This window comes from Dermacentor variabilis, chromosome 8, assembly GCF_050947875.1.
Source record: "Dermacentor variabilis isolate Ectoservices chromosome 8, ASM5094787v1, whole genome shotgun sequence".
Lineage (NCBI taxonomy): Eukaryota > Metazoa > Arthropoda > Arachnida > Ixodida > Ixodidae > Dermacentor > Dermacentor variabilis.
The window spans coordinates 8637307-8655555 of record NC_134575.1 but is presented as its reverse complement, the minus strand read 5'-3'; the positions used below and the strand labels follow the sequence as shown (position 1 = coordinate 8655555).

At 43.4% G+C, this 18249-nt stretch overlaps 1 protein-coding gene across 3 annotated transcripts in view; it reads left to right on the top strand.

Moving 5' to 3' along the window:
- The window catches only part of sdk (sidekick cell adhesion molecule), a 144098-nt gene that overhangs the window by 108153 nt on the left and 17696 nt on the right, over positions 1-18249 (top strand). For all 3 annotated transcript variants that reach the window (XM_075701064.1, XM_075701063.1, XM_075701062.1), the window contains 5 exons: positions 2960-3030; positions 4165-4405; positions 8858-8973; positions 13863-14043; positions 15449-15586. In XM_075701064.1, coding sequence (XP_075557179.1) covers positions 2960-3030; positions 4165-4405; positions 8858-8973; positions 13863-14043; positions 15449-15586 — 747 coding nt within the window. The remainder of the gene's footprint in view (positions 1-2959; positions 3031-4164; positions 4406-8857; positions 8974-13862; positions 14044-15448; positions 15587-18249) is intronic.

Sequence of the window (18249 nt, the reverse complement as noted above, 5' to 3'; positions counted from 1 at the left end):
CTGTTTTTATGACCATATGGGCGAGTCCATAGCCATTTTGACCTAATGGCAGATTTGGAATAAAAAGTCACAGTTCCGCCCGGAAAGGCGAACCATTGATTGCAATAGCAAGTAAGTAGACAGCTGTACGAATATAGTAGCTTCATTGGCCCTATAAACTTGTAAGTAAACGTTCGCTCACTAACTAAATTAACCGGCATGGTGTCACAGCAGGCACATGCAGACATGCACACATCTCGATGACCGCGGAAACTCGCTGTCAAAACGAGGGTGAGCCGTTATGATTGGCTCACCTTCACACGCTTTCACTTGCACATACAGCATACGTCGCACGTCAATGATGTTATCGCCCCTGGACTTTTAACGAAACATCATGGCAATGCCATGGCAGAAGAAGTGCACCTGGAGTGTCCATATAATTGCTATCACAATAAAAACAGATTGGAATAGCTTTACGTTATACCAGCCCAGGGTTTATCACGGCTCTCTGGGTCTGCAGTGACATATGGTGACCCAAAAATTATGTTACCGTGTCGGTTGGACTGTATAATTTGAGAACATTCCCGCTATCTTCATGAGCGTCGGTGCGGGAATATATAGTTTGATCGTGGTGCCATCAGTGCTTTCGAATTTATAGGAAAGAATTCACTATGCCACCACTCGACTCTCTTCCCTATTCTTGTACTCTATAGCTAGAAAGCGCCCTTCTACTATGCGCTTCGTGTTGGTTTATTCTGTGTTTTATATTCCTTTCGAAGTGCGCTGCTATATTACATTATTAAACCAAAATTGGCAGATCGGCGTGCTCCAAACTGCTTCAAAATGAAATTTTACATTCTCCAAATTGCTCCAAAAGGAAATTCAGTCTGCTCCAAGCTGCTCCGAAATGCAATTTTACTTGTTCCAAAAATTGACCAAAATGACTTTGGGCAGTCTCACCCCTGTTTTTGTAATACAGTACTCGGCCTTTTTCGTGAGAATAAATGAAAGTGGTGTTTTCAAGGTATTGGAGTTTCCTTTTAGATTCTGTTTAATACATGCCTGGCGTATATTGTCACGTTGTAGTGGCAGTGAAGAACCAGACAGCAGTAGAAATGTGAGTATGAAACTAACTCTTTATTGGGCAAAATTCCACCCAGGAAAACATGTAACACACAAGCACAATGACAGCGGTGAGTACAGTCGTTGGTCGTCAAAATCTGATTACAGGTCAAGTGCTTCGGCTATTTATGTGTGACTAGTCGTGTTCTAATGTAATGGCTGGTGCTCGCGTGCATTCCAGAGTGTAGATCACTATTTGCATTACGCATGCAATCTGATTAGACAAGGTTCCCTTACTATGGAATCAGTGACAACACTCAGGAGAGTTCCGATACATGAAGGTGCATATTGCACTGAGTGGTAGAAAAGGGTCGTCGGAAAAAGATAAACAAGTATGCTTGTCAGTATCGTGCTTCAAGATCACATGAACAAAGCAATAGTTTGGTTGTCCAAGCACTGTGATACTTAGCACAACAGGATTAAATATATTTACGTGATCCCAGCAGATTTCCCCCATTACCTGAGAACAGAAAAATGTGACACACGTGGACATAACATTAGGAACAGGGAAGCACCCCAATCTGCATTGCACTTGCAGCAAACACTTCTTTAAAGAAGCTTTTGTCTGCATTATCAGAAAAAAACATGCCATTTCATCTTGTTTGCATAGCCTGTTGGTAGCATTTGTGCAATTTAAACTGTTTCATTTGCCACGGAATGGAAAAGGTGGCACCATGCTCCATAGGTAGGGCTGTTGCGGAACCATTCAGCACAACCTTTGGTTCTAGCAAAGAACAGCTGGACTGTAAACATGAGGCAGAAATCTGTGATCAGCGTCCGCACACCGCCAGCAGAGCTCTAGCACAAAGAGCATCAGGTTAATAACTGTTGGCAGCTGAAGTTGACAGGGTCCCTGTAAAACAGCCTGCCAACAATAGCTGCGTGGTTGGTGTTCTATTGCTAAGCACAAAGTCACAGGTTTTATTCCCCGCCGCATTGTGAAAGGAGTAGGATGCAAAAACTGTTATGTATATTCATTTAGATGCATAAGAATCCCAGGTTCCAGAATCAGGAGAATCTTTGTGTGTTTGCTTTGTATGGTTGTTGTTGGCACCCACAAAAGATTGAGCCCCCTTGGTTCCCCGGATTCTTGTTGGTCATGGTATTCAGTAGGTTACATCATAGGAAGCATAGAGCCCTTGTAGCTGCAACTGTAACATGTTCTTGTTTGTTGTGTACCTGGCTTGATGTCTGCTATTTGCGTGTGCTTCTGCATAAATAAAGGCCCACTCAAGGGGGTCCCCAAGCTATGGTGTTTTCCTGTGGTCAATCCAGAGTGGGTTCGTGCTTTCCACTGCTAGTTTCAGGTCAGATTGCTTCATGCCGGATCACTTTCAGTTGCCCCGCTGCCGAGACAAGGATTTAGGTGAAAATGGGACCAGAAGCATACATCATTTCCGTCTTAATGTAAAATCAGTATGTTGCACTGCACTCACTGTGGGACAGTGACATTGGTTGTCATGGAAAGGTGCAGAGTGGAAGTTGGGCACCATTTTCGGAACCAGTTTTTGTGACGTACATGCAACAAGTTTGGTGTAATCCCCCACAGAGCATTTTTGCCCACTGCTGGCAAATTTGGATTGATGACATCCGAATGCTCACTCCAGTATTTCAGCGGCCGCTCCAGATTGACCAGTGGAAAACATCTTTACCTTTGAATGCTTCCAGATAGCTAGATGCAGAAGCTCGGCAACATAATGCTTCGAGATGATAAAAGTATGTGAGTTAGTCAAAGCTGCAGGGCTTCACTGTATACTGTCAATTTAGCTGTGCTGGCAGTCAACTTGACCTCTGCTTTCTTTCTTTCTTTCTTTCTTTCTTTCCTTCCTTCTTTCTTTCTTTCTTTTTTTTTCCCCAGCGCCGCAAGTTGCGCCAACAAATGTAATTGTAACGCCCTACACCACTACGTCCATCACTGTTGTGTGGAAGGTAAGTTACACACAGATGTGCTCAGCTCCATTTGCTTCTCCTGTGTAGAAATATTATTTTCAATAAATTGTGCACCTACTGCAACGTTCTTACAAAGTGCGCTAACTCTCATTTATAAATGTGCTGTACAGATGTCTGCTTGATGAGTGCAATGCAACAACACTGGACACGTAAGGAACACGTGACAGTTAATGCGTATGCCCCATTTAGGTAAAATTGCTGCTCTGTGTCTTTACAGAATGTAGTTCTTTGTAAGCTTTATTGCAGTTTGAGCTCATGGAAACAGGGGACAACAGTGTGCAATCAGGACGCATTTATTACAGTTGCAGCAATGGTTGAACCTGTTTGACAAATTGGGTGATGATTGCAGCGACAGTGTGCAGCTGTAATTAATGAACCAGCAAATGTGCACAATTGCTTGAGAATCCTTGGTGCTTTGGACATTCTTGGGTTATAGCAAGTTTAGGTTTTTGTCTATTGGTGAATTTGCATAAGCTGTGAAATGAGCTCTCCAGCTGTAGTAGACATAAGGCATCAAATTCATTTCTCACTCCACAAGCGTGGGCTGAAAATTCTGGGTGCCCTCATTGGTATTGCTCAAGGGACACCAGCCTTTGAGCAAATATGAATTGCTGGTTTTTTAAAGCACCTGTGTAAATATTTTGCCAGGATAATCATGAAAATTAAAGCACAGAACGCTTCAAAAACTTAAATGCTTTCTCTTTCTTTCTTTCTTTTTTAAATGTTTCCCCTTAATAGAGCATAGTTAGAAAAATAGTAGTTTTCATGATAAAACACTTTTGTTGGCAGCTCAACCTCTTCTCACTTTTAACTGATTTGGTAACGTGCAGTGAACCCTCAATTTAAAGAAATCACTTTATTGAAAATAGCACTTTATTCAAAGTTTTTCATGTTCCCACGTTGCTACGAGTCTGTTACAGCTTAATTGCTTTTAAAGAAACACCACTTAAAACAAAGTTAGTTTCCTGTCTTGATTGCTCCATTACAATGAAGGTTTACTGTAGGTGTTTCAGTCATTTGAACAGTCTTAGATTCATGAAATTGAAAGAAGCAAGGTAAAGGTTTCCATTCTGTAGATTGGTACTGCATTGCACTCTGGACAACTGTCTGCAGGGTCTTGCGGATGAAGCGTGGAATGGTGACAAGCGACACCCTGGCTATCGTGTGGAGGCCTGCCCTGTTGGTGCACCACTGCAAGACTGTCGTGTGCGGTCATTGGATGGCCTCGAGGGGGGTCCTCTCACTCTGGAGGGACTGCAAAGAGACCGCATCTATGAGGTGCGAGTCATTGCTTACAATGGCCAGGGTGATGGACCCCCAACCCGGCCAGTCTCCGTCTATGTTGGTGAAGCCGGTGAGCAGCAGAATGCCTTTTGTGCTTTGTCTGCTTGGCACCTTTATTTGCTCTTGTGATTTCACCAGCTAGGTGAACTGGGAAGGTCAGCTTAGTGCAGGAGCTGCACATAACTGGTCTTGCAAAACTTTGACTTACGAACTGGCTTTCTTTGTGGGGGTGTATATTTGTTGTCATAAAGTCACTTTCATTGATTATTTGCTAGGGAACCCTTCTTTGAGCTGTGTCGAGGAGAGCTCAAGAACCCTTCCCGCAGTAGTACACAAGAGGCACTGCACTGTGGACGAGTTTCACGCCTTCTATCTGACTGTCTCGTGCTGTGTGAGCGTCACACAGTCACAGCAGGAAGGCAAGAGTGTACACTTGTAGACCAGCTCAAGGTGTCATGTTGCATATGGCACTGATTAGGTGGTGCATACTCAGGGACACCGACACATAAAGACGAAATGGATGTAGCATTGTAGACAAGACACAAGTGCAACAGTTGTAAACGGTCACAGGTGTGAACCATGTAAACAGACAAGTGTAACAGGCTAATAGACATATGTTTGTATAAACATACACAGGTGTAAATGGGCACAAATGTAACAGGTGTAAATGGACACAGGTGCAAGTGGACGCAAGTGTAAGTTGCGAAGCAGCGCAACTTACACCTGTGATGAAATCCTCTATGCACCTTAATCTCATTTATCAAGCTTCACACAGACTGCATAACAACGTCCTTCCTCTTAGCAAGCGTGTAGGTTGGTACTGATGCATTTAATTTATCAGCTATTCCACATGCTATACTTTTGTGGAATGACCGTCCAGACAATGTTGTACGGTAATCTTAAGATGTTATACGCTCTAAAACCTGATGTTTAGCATTTGCCACTTTCACTGTTCCCCTTGCCTATAGTACTGTTGCCAATATGTCCGTCCTCTGTTTCTACATGAAATTGATGTTTTGTGATTTGTTTTTATTCTCTGTAGCACTGTCTCCTTTGAGTTTCATATTTTTGTTTGTTGTTGCAGATTGTTATTTTTAAATTTTACTTACTATTGTTACTCCCTTATTTCTAAACTGTATGTTGTTAATTTCTTTGGTTCATTGTCATCTTACTACGCGAATCAGTGCTTGATTTTGTAAAGGCGTTGATGTATTTTGTTCTTTATGTATGTATTTACTTTATTGCCGCCCCTTACACAATGCCCCGTGAGGGTTCTCTAAGGTACTTAAAAATAAATAAATAAATGAACTTGCACCTTATAGTCATGTCGTACCACCTAGCCCCGTCGCACCCCTCCCTAAGCATCTCTGAACAGTTTCAAGGTTACTTGGGACCTGCCAATCATCATGGCTCAACAGGTATTCTTTATTAATAAAGGTAAATTAGACATCCGCCCAAACGTATCTAATTGCTACAAAGGAAACCTTTGCGGGTTTCCGCAGAATTATTACGTCAAACTCTTGTCTTGGCTTCAAGTTGTTGATGGATTTGACTTCGGCCTGCCATGTGCTAGGCGCCTGGTTTGTTCAGATGGTAGAGCGGCTGCCCCGGAAAGGCGGTGGTCCTGGGTTCGAGTCCCGGACCAGGTCAAGTTTTTCTTCAACTGCGAGGCTTTTCTTTCAAGAAACCCGTATAGGTTTCCTTTGTAGCTGTTAGCTACGTTTAGATGGATGTATAATTTCCCTTTGCAGTGAAACCTCATTAAACCGTAGTTGGCCAAAGCTCAGGAAAAATTTTGTACTAAGCGGTAGTACAGCTTAACCAAAATAGCATGCGATTGCCCACTTACCTGTCAAAAACTGAACTCGGAGAGAGTGCGATGAAAGGGCAAAAACTTGCAGTATTTATTCACTTTTCGCAACAAAAGTCTCGTTATTTTCATTAGATGCCACGGCGGCCTAGCAGCGAAAACAGTGGAGTAAAGTTTCGTTCGTTCTCTGCTGTCCTCGCTTCTCCGTTGGAACTTGAAGCTTCTCGGACGATGATCGGCAGTTGTTGATCAAACGCAGACAGGAAGCGATGGAGATCAGATGTACAAGCAATATTTATAGGTAAACCTTTCTATATACATGGCAGGTAAAACAAATACATTAAAAACTTGAACAATTGAGAAACAAAGTCTCACTCTTCAACTGTCTCAATGACTGTTAGAGCCCAGACTCGTTTTAATGTACATAGTACGGAGGCTCACTGATCTATCAGCAATCCTGATTTCAGCCAAGTCTGAGGGACAGCGTGTCGTCCCGATTCTTACAGCCCAAATATACAAAGAAAAAAGGCAGTAGGGCCGTTGGCCCATCCCACAGGTTCAGTTGCCAATCAGAGTCAACCGTTTGTTAAGCCACAACCCACAGGGATGGGCTTACTCTTAAAAATAAACATATTGGAAAACAAAGCTCTTTTCCTTCTTCCCTAAAACTCCGTTGCCCTCTCATTTCTCCGTAGTTAGTGACGGGCTCAGCAAAACACGCCAGGCCCGAACAAGTTATCGCTAGGCCGCCTCAACTCCCAAGGGCATCTATAGGCTGCAAATGTCTCAAAAGCAGGGGCATCGACACCATGTAGTGCAGCTGTACTCAAAGTTTGTCCGCGTGGGAGACTGATGGCCCTCCTTGTCCTTCAAACTTATTGTCAACAAGACAAAGTTCTTCGAGTGCGTGTTTACAAGACGCCGCCGTCCGAATGCACTCTTCACGTAGGCACCGCATCCCTACAGCGTGCACTGTAAGCTGGCCTTCGACACCACACAGGCAGTTGCACCCAACAACAAGGCTGGCGATTGCGTTCCGGACGCGTAGAACAATAGATCCCTGCTCCGTATATGCGGCACGGGGTCAAGGTTGCTAAGCCCTTCTTAACCTCGGCGGCGCCTTTAATTAGTCAGGTATTCGGGAGCCAGAACCACAATACCGCGTACAGCGGTCCCCTTCAAGCCTGGTCTGTGTGGACTCGTGTGACCGTCGGCGGACTGCCAACACCGTGCGCACAATACCGACTTCCCGGAATCGGCACTCGCCCTCCTGGCGCCTGCCGCGACGCGTCACCCAACACTGCGCGGTCCCAGTGACCCCACATAACACAGAAACGGTTGCCCCGCTGACATGGCGGGGAAGTGAACCCCCTCTCTATACACAAAGCACGTGGCCGATTCGTGACACTTAAGAACACGAACAATCAGAGCGACCTTACAAGTGGCCTCACACTTACTGAAATTGCGAGCCAGTTTTTCAGCCAGCCCCGTCTTCTTGGCAAACACTTGCATGGCCGATTCCTTGTTGGTGTTGCATTGCACTGGCGCAGTAGCGCTGCAGATGTCACAGGGTGCCTTTTTCATTGCAGGGTGCTGTTCTCGTAGCAACAACTGCATTCATGCGGCTGACGTAATGCGCAGCTTCTGCCACTTTCAGTCCTGAATCGCCCGTGCTGTCGCTTTCCATGTTGACCTCATCACTGTCATTAAGTGACATTTCTGCAACAGAGGCAACGATGGCGAAAAGTCGAACCTCGTAGCCGACACCTTTTCGCAGTCGCAGCATCGCTGCCAAGCAACTACTTTGCATTCCAAATGCTACACACCGTAGTCAATGGCAGATACCTGTCACGTGCCAACGCCGACTGCTTTGTGCCACGTTTGATAGCACGAACGATGTTCAATTTTCTATGCTGAGCACCCGGTGTTTTTTATCCGAGCTTTGGCATGGTGCCAGTCCTTGCTTGCACGAAGCCGAAATGATGTTGATGTAGATGTGGCTTCATGCGCAAATGCACAAGGCTCTTGGAGGCCATTGCTCCGAAGGGCCACCTGATGGGGACGACGCACCGCCATGATTGTGCGACAAAAAGTGGAAACGCCACATGTTAACCGATACGTACGCAATAAGTTGGTACGGTTTATGCGGATACAAAAGGCATTATGTTCAATTGCCGCTGAGCAGGGGATTTGACTTTACTACTTTTAAAACGAAACTACTGTTTAAGTGGGTACGGTTTAATGAGGTTGGTATTTACGTATGGTTTTTTTTTTGTCATCATCATCATTTTATTTTATGAAACCGATACAAAAAAACATGATTGGACACATAGCCAGCTCGGCTAGTGAAAGGTCCATATACAAGATATTCACTAAAGAAATTTACTGTAATAATTCATTCTCTCCACCTTGCGGGTTTCCACAGAATTATTATGTCAGGTACTCTTTATCTTCTGTAGTAACAGGTAGCTTGCACTACTGGCTTGCACATGAAGATTATGCCCCAATTAGGGGGGGGGGGGGGGGGGGAGCAGTATATGTTTTGCTGCAAATGTTCTGAACCTGTTATTGGAATTCACCATCACACTGAAATTATACTAATGCTGAGGAAGTCCAATAAGTTGAACACATTGAATATATAGAGAAATTGTGACTTGTATTTGCCAATGTGCTTGGCAAACTATTGAGCTACCATTAATTGTCTGCGTGCAGTTCCCACTGGAAGCCCGCGGCAGCTGCAGCTAAACTCACCAAGTTCAACTGAAATAGCAGTGTCCTGGGCCCCACCTGCCGAATCGGAACGCAATGGTGAACTTCTTGGATACAAGGCAAGGGCTTCAAAGTGTTGCTTTTGCTTTTTTGGGATTCCTGTTCTGGAGAATAAACAAATATTTAGTACTAATTCATTACGTGAGAGTGTATCTACAAGCAGAAGGTTTCATATTTTCTCTGGAAGGCTCATCAGTGCAGCAGAATGGCAACTTTGGGCATGGTGTTTTACTAGGGGTGTGCGAATATTCGAACATTTCGAATATTACCGAATATTATATTTTTAATATTCAGATTCGATTCAAGAACTAGGTACTCAAACATTTTTGTATGTTCGATTGAATACAAATATTCGAAATAAATCGAATATATTGCTGGCAGTGTGGGAGAAAACATGGTCTTTAGTGTTTCTTTCTGCCTAATCTAAGAAAGTGTGTGTGATTTTGTGCGGATGGAATTTTGTGATAACTTCATGCCACTGGCGAAATTTCTCCTGTGAAACGCACTTAGCCATTGGACATCAAGGCTGTACAGGAAAGCCAGCCTCTCAGTAGCAAGTGGCATGGGCTTGCGAACAGCGAGCGTGCACTCTTTCGGAAATTCCACCCCCAGTCCTGAACTTATTGCTTAACAGCAAATGCGATGAGTGATGACTGGCACAGGGTCAATTTATTTATCAATTTATGCGGTATAATAAGGCACAGGTTGGTGAGAACAGACAACTAGCAGCAATTATTCAATTTTCCAAAGCAAACATGAGCCAAATACACAATCTTTTAGTATAATGGCTTACTAGTTAAATTTTTTTTACCAATGACAAGGTAATTGCAATGTTCCAACATGTCCAAGTAAACGAACTTGCTAATAAATTTATGTGCATGAATGATTCAATATTCGATGCTAAGTATTCGTATTTGATTTGTATTAAAAAATTTTGATATTCACACACTCTTATGTTTTACATTTGCATCCATACTTTATTTAGCCTACCACTTGGGCTAGATGTTGTGCTGCTATAAAATGTTTGTGCTGCTATGAGTCATGAACATCATGAGCTGTTCACTATTCATACCATGGATGCATTCGTGATCAAAAAGGTCATGTGACTACAAGCTCATATTCACATGGCTTGTTTGTCACCTCTGAGCAGCCGATAAATAATAGATTACAGTTTTTTTATTTGTGCATGAATTTTGGTTCGGATCATGTTTGTTGGCCCTATAATCCACGATCTGCAAGACCTGTTTTAAATTTCGCGTCAGGCCACTAAAAAATTGTGAAGCACGGAATTGTTCTGTCGTGCTTATGCGCAGCCTTGGAAGAAACTTGCGTGCACAAGTTGAGCACGAGTTTTCGAATGCAAGTGGAACACCTGAAGGCCGCAGGTTACCCTATGTGCCTCATCACATCAGTTTGTGAAAAGCTTGTGCGCATTGCAAAGCAAGAAAAATGTGGCCAGTAAGCGATTTGTTCACAAACAGTTTTTCCTATCCATATTCCTCAATATGGAGAAGGCATACGACACAACGTGGCGCTACGGAATCTTGAGAGACTTGTCAGAAATGGGCATTCATGGTAATATGCTAAACCTAATAGAAAGCTATTTGTCCAATCGTACATTCCGTGTAAAAGTCGGCAATGTACTCTCACGTCCTTTTATGCAAGAAACGGGTGTATCCCAAGGAGGCGTGCTTAGCTGCCCGCTCTTTATCGTGAAGGTGAACTCGCTTCATGCTTCATTACCACCGGCCATTTTTTACTCTATCTATGTGGACGACATTCAAATAGCTTTTAAATCCTGTAACCTCGCAGTGTGCGAGAGACAGGTACAGCATGGTTTGAACAAAGTATCAAAATGGGCAGAGAAAAAACGGATTTAAAATCAATCCTAACAAAAGTTCTTGTGTTCTTTTTACACGAAAGAGAAGCCTGGTCCCGGATCCTTGCTTAGAACTGTGTGGACAACAAATTACTATCAACAAAGAGCACAAATTCCTAGGTATTATACTTGACGATAGACTCACTTTCATTCCACACATCAAATATCTGAAAGAAAAATGTCTGAAAACAATGAACTTACTGAAACTTCTATCTAAGACTACGTGGGGTAGTGACAGAAAGTGTCTAATGAATCTCTACAAGAGCCTAATACGGTCACGATTGGATTATGGGGCCGTAGTGTATAACTCTGCCGCCCCGAGCGCGCTAAGGATGCTGGATCCTGTCCGTCATCTAGGTATCCACCTAGCCACTGGCGCTTTCAGAACAAGCCCGATCGAAAGCTTATATGCCGAATCGAATGAGTGGCCGCTCCACTTGCAGAGATCATACATCAGCTTTACATATTTCCTTAAAGTGCACTCCATTCCTGAACACCCATGTTTTAATACCGTTACCGATATGACGTGTGCTACACTTTTCTGCAACCGTCCGTCTATAAGACAGCCTTTCTCGCTGCGTGTGAAGGAGCTTGGCGATGAAATGCATGTCCCACTCCTCAAGCTTCCCTTAATGCACCTAACCATGCCTTACCTTCTTGGGAGTGGCAGGTGATAGAATGTGACATATCCTTCCTAAATGTCACAAAACACGCTCCAGAGGTCGAAATAAGAATGCATTTCCTACAACTTCAGTACAAGCACTCGTGCACAGAGTTCTACACAGACGCTTCCAAGTCACATGCCGGAGTGTCCTATGCAGCCGTCGGTCCATCCTTCTCGGAATCTGATATACTACATCCAGAAACAAGTATCTTTACGGCAGAGGCCTACGCATTATGGTCAGCTGTAAAGCTTATAAGTAAATCAAAACTCCAAAAAGCCGTAATATATACAGACTCCCTAAGTGTGGTGAAGGCCTTTATGTCACCCTACAAACAAAAAAATCCTGTACTTACTGAGGTCTATTCCGACCTGGGCAAAGCTTATCTATCTAGCCAGCATATCATCATATGCTGGGTACCTGGCCACAGGGGAATCGAAGGTAACGTTCTGGCAGACCAGATGGCTACGTCAATTGCACCCCTTGGTGTTAATAATACTGCTTTGGTGCCTCTCACAGATCTGAAAACTTACATACGAAAAAAACTGCACAACCACTGGCAACGCATGTGGGACGCAGAAATAAATAATAAACTGCACGTTATAAAGCCACAGTTAGGTTTTTGGCCCTCCCCAACAAGATCTCAGCGAACAGATGTCCTATTCTGTCACCTCAGAATAGGACACACATTTGGCACCCATAATTATCTGCTTACTGGAAGTGAACCTCCAACCTGTGGTAGATGCGGTGAGAGGCTTACCGTCCTCCATGTGCTCCTGGAGTGTCAGGAAGCCGAAACGGAGAGAAAGAAACATTTTCCGCTTGCTTACCATTATTGCATCCCTCTACACCCGGCTATGTTTCTTGGTAAGGAATCGCTTTTTGACACCAAGGCAGTCTTCAACTTTTTAAATGATGTCGTACTACACGTTATATGCCCATTAAATTCGTAGAGCATCCTCGCTCCAGAGGATGCCACTGCGATAACAGTTTTGCATAGCACGTGCCTCCAGGCCCTTGTTTTTCAAGGGCTCTGAGGAAGCAGTAGTGCTCTAGCATATCTTATAACCTTATATATTTTTACACATTGTGTCATTCTTTTTAAATGCATCTTAATGTTCATAGTACACGTCATAAGTCATTGCCATAATCTTATTATACAGATTTTACGCACTTTAGCGCGACCCTTTTTAAGGCCCCTCTACAGCCACGTCACACCAACTTCATCGAACTCATGATTACACTGCGAAGTCATTACCACAGACATGGCGCTCTTTGGTCATACTTGGCTCTTGCGCCATAAAACATGAAACATTCATTCATTCATATCACCAGAAATGCCACACTGTATGTAAGCCAACCATCCACATAACTACATGATAAAGAATTCAATTTTATTAATCAATATCCACACGTGCCTTAGATGCATGCTGTTTTTATACCTCATCTTGACATGCGCGAAGCGTCCACTTTCTATATGTGTATTTTTCCATAGGTGCATTAAACATCAGTTGTGAGTCAGTGCGTGTGGTGTGTGTTTCTTTCTCTACGTCTTTCATGTTTTTAACGCTCTAACTTTTTATTAATAGGAAATAGCCCAACAAAAGCCAAGCGTCAACAACCAAAACTCTCTCTGATGGGAGACCGATGGAAGCCAACCTCTGTGCTATGATCCAGTTGGTCCATGCTCTCCACCACGCACCACTACTTCTGATGGCAGTGGTTGGAAAGAGTGGATCGGCGGCGAACAGCCAGTTTTTGGGTGGTGGGTGGCCATCGCCAAATGGCGGCTGCCAGCAGTTAGTCGCATTTCCACTCTCGGGAAGTTGATCTTACCACAGCTGTATCGCGGCGAAGCTAAATTTTAATTATTTTGCGGCGAAGCTGACTTAAACTGGCTGGCATTGTGCAACACACATTAGACCCTTGCGCATTTTTCTTGCTAAAAATTAAGGTGCACATTAGATTTCTATTTTGTGTTTAAGCTTTAATGTTATCTCTGCATTAGTTTTCTACTTTGGCCACACGGAAAGCAGGCCCACATTTGATTCGGGGGCGTGTTAGAATTGGGCAAATACTGCCAACTGAATTGGAGGTGCTTTGACACTTTTTCTGCATCTTCTTTAATTTGACCCACCGGATAATTTGATCAATTTCAACTGTCTCGTCAGGGTCGAGTTAGCAGAAGTTGACTGTACTAAATAAGAAGGTTGTGGTGAATAAACACAGCTGCACATGATTATTCTATAGTAAACTAAAAAAAATTGATAACACTCCACTAGTTACTGTGCATGACATTTGTCAGCTTGACACAGGCAGCAGGCATGTTTCGTGGTTTATTCACCCTGATGCAAAACTGGGTAGGATAGTAGATGTAAAGGAAGAAGTTTGCCCTGGCCTATTTCAGATCTTCTACAAAGCAGAAGGCGATGCAGAAGAAGCAATGGAAGCAGTTCCGGCAACCCCAACTGCCTATACTATCACTGACTTGCGGCGCTTCACCAAGTATTCGGTGCAACTACTGGCATTCAATCCGGCTGGTGACGGTCCCCGTTCCCAGCTACTGCAAGTCCATACCCAGGCCGACCGTGAGTGACGCCTTTACAATACATTATTTGATATGACACATAAAGTCTGCAGAGAGGAAAATGAGGAAGGAGCAGAATGGAAACTGCCACCAAGAGGGACACAAAGCCTGCCTATTCTTTAGGAAGGAGGGGATAGAAAAGGAAGTAAGAATAAGAAGGAAAGTCACCACAACATGAGGGTTGAACAATGCTAGCAAGCTTTTGTCACTAAGGTGCACGTTACGAAGCATTTATTAAATACACAAATGGAGCATTAGGAGCAAAAAAGCAGTTATATTCACATACGCCGGACTCATTGGTGAGTACAAATGAAAGTGGCCTAGTTGAAAAAAATTGGGAACCTCGCAGAATGTTGGGTGCTCCATTACTAAACTTTAGGGATGTACAAATATTCAAAAATTTCGTATATTATTGAACATTATATTTTGAATATCGAGTCGAAAACTAAGTATTCTGAAAGTTTTGAATATTCGATTGGGTACAAATATTCGAAACAAATAGAATATATTGTTGGTTGTGCGGGAGCAAGCATGGTTCTTAGAATTTATTTCCACCTAATACAAGAGAATGTGTCTGATTTTGTGCCGATGGAATTTTGCGATAACTTCATGCCACTGGCAAAATTTAGCCTGTGAAACGTGCTCAGCCATTGGACGTCAAGGCTGTACAGGAAAGCCAGCCTCTCAGTAGCAAGGGGCATGGGTTTGCGAACAGCGAGGGTGCACCACTCTTTTGCAGGTTCCACCTCCAATCCTGAGCTTATTGCTTAACAGCAAATGCGATGAGTGACGACTGGTACAGGATCAAATGTCTCTGAGTTTATGGGAAATTGATGCGGTATAATAAGGCACAGGTTGGCGAGAACAGACAACTAGCAGAAATTAGTCCATTTTCCAAAGCTAACATGAGCAAAATACACAATCTTTTAGTATTTTTTTACTAATCGCAATGTAGCGGTAATGTTTCAACATGTCAAAGTAAACCAACTTGTTAATAAATGCATGTGCATATCATTATTCGATATTCGATGCTAAGTATCCACATTCAATTCATATTCGAAAATTTTGATAGTCACACACCCCTACTAAACTTCTCATATCCATGTCTATTATGACTGCTGGGATACAATTTATCGCACTTTTTCTCCAATTGCATGCCTGATCATGCACAGTTGACAACTTGAGTTACTCGTAAACTATTAAAAAATATTTCTATTTACGAATAGTGACTATTAGAGTTGCAGACTACATCAAATAGAGGAATATTCAATTAATTATTAGAAAGTTTCGGTTAATTTTACAGTCCTAACTTGTACTCTTTGTACAGAGCTGCATTTACACAGGGTTGTTCAGGTGTGGACACATTTGCATCTGATTTCGCTGCTTTTTTTTTTTCCCCTTTGCAGGACCCGGCCCTCCTGGGTCATTGGTGTTCACCGACATAACAATGAATTCTCTCAACGTCAGCTGGACCCCACCAGAGGAACCCAATGGTATTATCACTGGTTACCTGGTCAACTATGAGACAGCTGACTTGGACATAGGTGAGATGCTTCTTGCTGCTTTGAATATGCAGACTGCAACTAACAAAGCATAGTTTACATCCCTTCTAATAAAAACTTATTAGTTGGGGTGTGTGAATATTGAAGAGTAGATGTTTAATGAAATATCAAATGAAAAAAAAAAACATATAATAAGTCAGATATTGAATATCCAAATTTAACACAATGTTCTATGCTTACAAACTTTATACAAGAAAACCTGGTGCTACAGATGCTCAGGAGGCTATTCACATTACGTAACAAGAATGTTGCTAGCTATCAGTAACTTGTGTAACAAAGAATCTAGATGTATAGTATGGTCTACCCTAATTAAACAGAGCACCTTGAAAATGTTTTTTGCTGATAGAGTCTTTTTCGAACAGAATCATGTGCTTTCTTTCTTCCTGAAGCTGAAGAATTAGCGAAGTTATGTTGTCTCGAATACCACTGAGCTGCAGTAGAACCTTGTTGATATAATCCCATTACGTACGATTTCTCAGTGCCAACATTCGTGATTGAGAAACAAAAAATTACCGAATTAAAGTACATTTATATTTTACTGGTTCATACGTTCCCAGAAAATGCGATCTATTCGCACCAACGTTCTGTATATTGCCGAACTGCAATCATGTATGTTTTCCAGCCGCTAGATCCCATGTAAACATATGCACGAGGCACACACAACCGAGAACAGACGCTGCCTGCCGCAGCAGCTATATTTGATATATTTGATATGGAGACCTGCGCAGTGCCACATGCTCCGCAAAACCCCTCGTGCTCGATGCCGCCCAAGCGAGCATTTCACTTCGTTGTCGGCGCAAAAGGAGTGCTGAGCGCGTCACGAGCAGGCCCACCCTGGCTGACGGGGTAGCAGACTTTGTCATTGCACCGCAACGTTGGCCCGATGCAGATTAGCACACACAGCACCCGAACGCCACAATTCACACAATGCCGCCACATTGGTCACCTCTGTTGGCACAAAGTTCATCCAGGTCAACTGGATATACCGTAAAGATAATTCAGCGCAGACATAGGCAACAGCAACAATGGCAGCTTGTATTTTGTAAAATTTGAAAGCATGTCTGTAGATCGGGCTGATTAGCCGCTGGCAGGCATACGTATCGTGTTGAATATGCAGCGATGAACTTATGTCACTTCAACAGCCGTCAATCTAACCTGCACGCATAACCTCAGGAGTGAACGCAGCTGATGAGCCAGCCATCCAGTGGCAAGCATCCCATGATGGCTTGCAGGCTGTTACCACATCGGCCAGCTGCGAATTTGCGGTGAACACTGCCTAGGCCATTAGGCCTAATGGGCACTGTTTCATCAGAAGTTTGCGACTAATGTAATCATTCGGTGCCGAATCAACTCGGATGTGTTCACAGCAACCGCACAACACTCAGAAAGCCGACAAACCAACTCTCAAACGAAAGCGAGTGTAGGAGAGTTCACGGCCGCCGTCTTTGTGGCACACCGTGTGGCAGCATCTTCTTCTCGACCCCGTTCGTAGACTGACATCGGTGTCTTGTTGTAGAGGTTGTAGGTTCGAGCAACCCGTCGCAAGACTACCTTTGGATTTTTATGGCAGGATTTACATGTCATGACCTGGTTGCATGCATTTGCGCGGATGGCAGATGAACGAATATAAAACGGGCGGGAGGTTGTGCAAACCATCGGCGCTGCTGTGCTATGCATGGAGCGATGATCGAGTCACTTGATGCGCAGTCATTTCGACGATCATCTATCACACAGTTGAGCCTTATGATAAACCACCTGCCAGAAATTTATGCCAGTCCTTCTGTATTATAGAGAAAAAGTGGAAAGCAAAACTTTTAATGCAATAAATGAAAGATTGGTGCAAAACATAAGTCCACTATTAAACTGAGAATCTCATTGGTATTCATTACAAATAGACATCACTAATTCATTAGTTTCAATGAAGAAAAGCACTTTATTCTTCTCAACATGAATTCTGATGAAGAAATCAGAGGACACCTAAGAACTTCTTATTAGTTGTGAATGCAAAAGCATTAATGTCCAATTGAATGCGGCTGAGCCGTCCTTCCATGTTATCTCATCGTGGGCAAGCAAGTTCGTTAAGACGCTTTGCACATTTAGATTTTTCCTTACTGAGGTGCGGTTAAAATGCGGGCGAGTGCTTGCACGGATAATTCCAAGAGCGAGGATGATGTGGCGTCGTGGTGATGCCCTCTCCCCTCATGCAACACCTGGCGTGCTAACGCAGCAGTAGGTATTCCCTTTTGCCCGCTCTGCTCCATCGAGGAGTGCTTGTGGCATGGCACCGCAGCCACTGGGAATTCCGTTAAGATGCGCTCATGACGTGGCGTTGCAGCCAATGGGAATTTAGGTGCCATTTCGCTGCTGCAGACTGCAGGCGCCGGCATTTTTGGCTCAATAGGCCATTTGATGCTTACGCATCAAAAATATTTTCCGGACCCTCATATACTAGAACTAAGCTTGAATAGGTGCTGGCATACTTATTTTCTGTTCTTAAGAGTTGACCTTACTGTATATTTTGATTTCTATATATGTAAGCTGCCGATAGCATGCTACATTCTTGTTATACAATGTTAGAAGACTCACAAGCATGTGCAGCACTGTGTTTTCTTGCCCAATATTGGTAGCAATGACTCTTCCGAAAA